The sequence below is a fragment of the Dreissena polymorpha genome, chromosome 4, assembly GCF_020536995.1.
Source record: "Dreissena polymorpha isolate Duluth1 chromosome 4, UMN_Dpol_1.0, whole genome shotgun sequence".
Taxonomy (NCBI): Eukaryota; Metazoa; Mollusca; class Bivalvia; order Myida; family Dreissenidae; genus Dreissena; species Dreissena polymorpha.
The window spans coordinates 70,778,255-70,783,351 of NC_068358.1; the positions used below are offsets into that span (position 1 = coordinate 70,778,255).

General features: G+C 34.1%; 1 protein-coding gene across 1 annotated transcript; it reads left to right on the forward strand.

Moving 5' to 3' along the window:
- Window positions 1-815: 815 nt before the first annotated feature.
- LOC127879687 (uncharacterized) lies at window positions 816-3,074 on the forward strand. The gene is made up of 2 exons (XM_052426678.1): window positions 816-1,296; window positions 1,645-3,074. The coding sequence occupies exons 1-2, from the start codon at window positions 962-964 to the stop codon at window positions 2,690-2,692; spliced, it is 1,383 nt and encodes a 460-aa protein (XP_052282638.1). The 5' UTR covers window positions 816-961; the 3' UTR covers window positions 2,693-3,074.
- Window positions 3,075-5,097: the final 2,023 nt, after the last annotated feature.

The following is a 5,097-nucleotide window of genomic DNA, read 5'->3' on the forward strand; positions in this document are numbered from 1 at the left end:
CGAGTAGTATAGATCTCATTTTTCTTCGAAAAGTCGAGCTAAAAACCAAGATTAGAAACTTTATGTTAACACAAACATCACAAAGTCTGCATATCAGCTACATATCTCAGGTCAGTGGCCCTCTTTAAATTGTGTTAATAGCCAATCATGAAAACTATAAGGCTTATCTGTTATACGATATGAATATTAAACCAAACTAGCAATGCGGCATGAGAGGTGGTATATTTCATTCATGAAAAAAGATAAAGAAAGTAATTTTTAAGTTTTCATTTATTTAATAAATATGTCTGTATATTCATCAAAGCTGGCATAGGGGCATAACTTTGCATTCCAGTGGTCTACTGTTGAAAATGCTTCCTGCCATATACACATTTTATCAAGTTCGCTCAACCCTTTCCCACTTAGATACGTATTTGTATGCATTTGTAGTCCCTTAGAAAGTATCATTTAATTGAATATGTTTTTACTAGTTTTAAATTTTAAAGGCTTCATCTCCAATTTTAGATACTGATGAGCAGCAACAGCATAAAACCTGACCAGACTGCGAATTACTCACATGCTGTTCAGGTTTTATGCTGTGTGCACATAGCCATTTTCACTTTGCTTCTGAGTGGGAACTATTCTTGTTGCTTTATTAATTGAACACAGCATTGAATTTCAATACTTTTTTTTTATCCTCAAATAAACGAACTACATACTCGAGCAGTTATCACCTGGTTTTATCTTACCCTACAGTTCACATGACAGATAGTATTGTTACTTTGGCTACTGTCCTTTGAACCTTTAAACAAACTTCAGTTTTATCTTGATTTGATGTTGGTTGTACTAGGTGCATCTTGTCATCGGACTATGGACCAACGCTAGATGGGCGTGATTTGATCAACTCTTAAATAAAGCCAAATGGTAAAAACAAAGATAAAAGCATCTGAAGCTAGTGTGTTTGTAACACTCATTCAGTAAAATGGCAATCTTTTCACAATCCACCATTGACAAGGGATCTGACATTTTCCAAGACTTCTTGTGCTCGACCTGTGAAGATAAGAAACTGGATAATACAGCTGATTTCTACTGTGAATCTTGTGTTAAGTTTTACTGCGGAACATGTATTGGCATGCACAGCCAGTTGTTTACAAAACATGCCCCCTTTGGAAGGGAAGATATGAAGAAATGGCCAGTGACCAAGAAGGTGGAAGATTTTCTTCTGAAATGTGATGTCCATAAAGAAGAAAACCTTAACATGTTTTGTGATAAACACAGTGTGCTGTGCTGCACAAATTGTGCATTCCTTAATCACAGGTATATTTTTACTTCACTTTAATTAATGAAAAAACACCACCTTTAAGAAACAAATGTAGGGTTTTCAAACTTTTTTGAAAGGAAGTAAGATTATTAGAAAAAATTCTATTTTATATTATCAACGAAAGATTTGTTATTTCAAGAAACAAATCATATGTTTATATACAATGATAATGAATAGAATACTACAGGTTTAAGCTTCTTTTGCAAGTGGGTAATTGATTTTACATCCATTAAAATGTATGATGAAATGAATGTTTAGATTTAGATTTAAATAGGTGAATATTTGTGTACAGATAATGTTGACGTATGGCTGGACTTTAAAGTGTTTTTCCCCTTTTCTTTCAGGAACTGCCCAAAGGTAACTCTTATATCGGACATAATAAAAAGTAAGTCCACAAACCTTAAACAAATGCTAGTTTCTATCCAAACAATTCTGGAAGAAATAAAGAAACTTCAAGACTACCAGGAGGCTAGCATTCAGTATGTACAAAGTTCATATGATGAGCAGTTACAAAACATACAGGAAACTCGACGAAAAATAAATGCATCTCTAGACATGATTGAACAGAAGACGCTGAATGAAATGAAAGATACTCTAACCAAACTAAAAGCCTCTTCCAAAAGTGATATTGACAAATGCATCGGGCTTCGGAATGAATTGAAACAACTTCGAGACGCCATACAGGACATTAGTGATAAAAGCAAACTGGAACTATCCTTTATAGCCAACAGGAAATGCAAGGATAAAATACAACAGTCTGAAACCTTTCTGAAGGAGAACTCTCGTCAGGTTAGAGTTTCAATAACATTTCAGCCTAACAGTGAAATTGTACAGTACATTTCCAATCAATCAGGTCTTGGGAGGATTGAACACAGAACCCAGACATTGATGGTGTTCACTGGACAGGGGAAGTCTGTGCTAAATGTGACACAATCAAATGAATGGTTTAATAGCAATATGATAGCCATCTGTGTTCTCCTGGATGGACAGGTCCTTGTTGCAGACTGGTTTAATAAGAATGTCAGGCTTCTTGACCAGCAGTACCAGGTAGTGAGTCACTGTAGTGTGACTACCTGGCCATGGGATATGTGTCAGGTCACACCCAGTGAGGTGGCTGTGACTGTGGATGATCATCCCAACACACATGAGGTCCAGTTTATCACAGTCAAAAACAGGAAGCTGATGACCGGAAGGAAGCTTCAGATACAACATACCATTCAGGGTATAGCCAGCCACCAAGGAGACCTGTATATTACTTCTAGGACTTCACTGTACAAGTACACAATGAGAGGGAAACAAGTCAGCAAGATGTATGAAGTAAATCAGGTCGTGAAACAGGTAAAACTCATAGTGGATTATTTGGATATGATTAAGAATACGTTGATCAACTAGATTTATAATGTACCATCAATGTATTTAATTTCAGCTGAAGTTACGAATACAAGTTAATATTTGTTGCTTCAGACATTCTCTGTATACCATGCCTATAAATGTGTGTGAATTAACTTAATTTAAATGTGTGATGTTTGTGTTAACATGATATTAAATTTCATGGATAAGTAAAATCGGGGGTATTTGTTGGATATTAAAATGTTTGGGTTTTTATGTCTGATATATAAGAATTTGGGAATAAAAACATTTTGTTTTGTGACTGAATGGAAACTACAAAAAACATGTCTGTTATATCATATTGGTTTCACAGTAGACACTGCATTCCTTCTGTTTACTATTTGTAACATGTATTTTTGAGTGTTTATGTTTTTGTAATTTAAATTTTCAATTAAAGGTGTGAACTTATAATTTTATTAACTGACTTTTTTTAACTAATGATGAAACTTAATGCAATATTTGAATTTCAATAACATCCATATCTATAGTTATTCTTGTGTATATTTTTCATGTAAAATAATGTGTGTCAATAAAATTGTAATCGTGTGTACATGTTTGGTAAATCTATTTTACTACATGAAGTTACACCAACTTACACATGTGCATATTGCCTATTATTATTCCTTTCCATGCCAGGCCTGTAGCCAGGGTTTTGAAAAGGGGGTGCAAATTTTTTCATCAAAGATTTTAATTGAGCAACGAAGTAGCAAAGGGTTAGGTGCGGTAGGGTGTAGCCCCCTCCTGCAATCAGGGGTTTTGAAGGTCCTCCCCATAGAAAATTTTGAAAATGAAATGTAAAATCCTGCATTCTGGTGACTTGTATCTGTATTTAGAGACTGAAGTTATAGAGCATTTTTATATCAAATTTCACTTTCATTGTCCATACTTAGTGACTGATCGAAATGAATATAGAATGTAAAATCAACAATAAGAACGACATAAATATAATTATTTATTGGAATCTTGGAATCTTGATAAATTTGGTGTATTTTACCATTCAAAAATTCTACCATTCATAAAGCAAGCAAATCAAAAGGAAATATTTGACTTTTTTTCAAAACAATTGTTTGTCAGCTTCTTTGGAAAGTACCAGAGGTCTAACATTGCTCTAATCGCGCTAATAATGTATTGTTAAACAAACACAGATTAACAAAACTCGGTCTTCTCTAATCTTCATCAATACTTAACAAAAATCAAAATGGTATAACGTGTTACTTTTTTTAAAACTATTTTTGACAAATTAGTTATCTTTTTCTATACGAGTTTCAGAATTGTTTTTTTACTCGTCAAAAAATGACGAACGCACCCAACATAACCCCCCCCCCCCCTGGCTGCAGGTATGCATGCTTTGGTGGAATACTTCAATTCTTCAAACACAAACACAAGTCACATACAAACAAATCAACAACAAATCAACATAAAGAGAAAACAAAACACTGGAACACCACTAAAATACAAATAATTATTATATAGTATATCACCTTTACCATTATTAATACAGTTTCAATACGATTTGCTATAAACTACTTCACATATATTTCAATATATCATGCTACTCTGTTTTGCAGTATATAAGTGTGCTGTGAGTCCCACAGGGGACAAGTTGTACATCACTAACCGCTCCCATGACAAGCTCCTCACCCTGGCCAAGGATGGTTCGGTCCTAGCCACCTTCACTGACCCTGCACTAAAAGACCCACGTTGTGTACATGTGACACCTTCAGGCTAGGTGCTTGTCTGTGGAGCTTTGTCCCGCACCATCCTACAAGTGGATAGTGAGGGCGGACGGAAGCTAGCCACTCTTGCTACAAAGGAGGATGGAGTGGTGCAACCAAAATCAGTCTGCTATAACAGACACACTGCCTCCATCATTGTGGGACTTGGTGGAATCAGTATCCTGGTGTTCAATGTGCAATAGCGTAATTCTACATGTATCTTACTTCACCATTCAGATTATTTAAATTTTCATGAGATTGTGTTGTTGTGCATTAAAACATTGTGTTATAGTACTACAACAATGATAGTATTATTGCAAATGGATATAGTTTCAAAAAAAATGATATCAATTGTTCAAAGAACATAAAGACTTTCTGGGATTATAAGAATTGTTATAGAATATCATTAGTTTATTGTTGCATCTATTACATTTGCTTTTATAATTCTAATTTACGAGAACTGCTAGTGAAATTTTAGTTCAGAACATAAAGTACATAACATTAAAACATCATATTGCATCTTTTAGATAGGCAGTCTTTTCTTTTAAAATAAATTAAAAAATCAATTTAAGATTACTTAAAATTGTTTAAACCTTGATTTTTTAGTATTATCAATGGTTTTGTTTCCTTTACTGAAAACACATTTATTTTATAAAATTTAATGACATTTACGCATCGCTGTCTAACACAGGT

Coding starts and splice junctions, on each gene's coding strand:
- LOC127879687 (XM_052426678.1), top strand. CDS start 962: ATGGCAATCTTTTCACAATCCACCATTGACAAGGGATCTGACATTTTC. Junction 1,297..1,644: donor TGTGCATTCCTTAATCACAG/GTATATTTTTAC, acceptor CTTTTCTTTCAG/GAACTGCCCAAAGGTAACTC.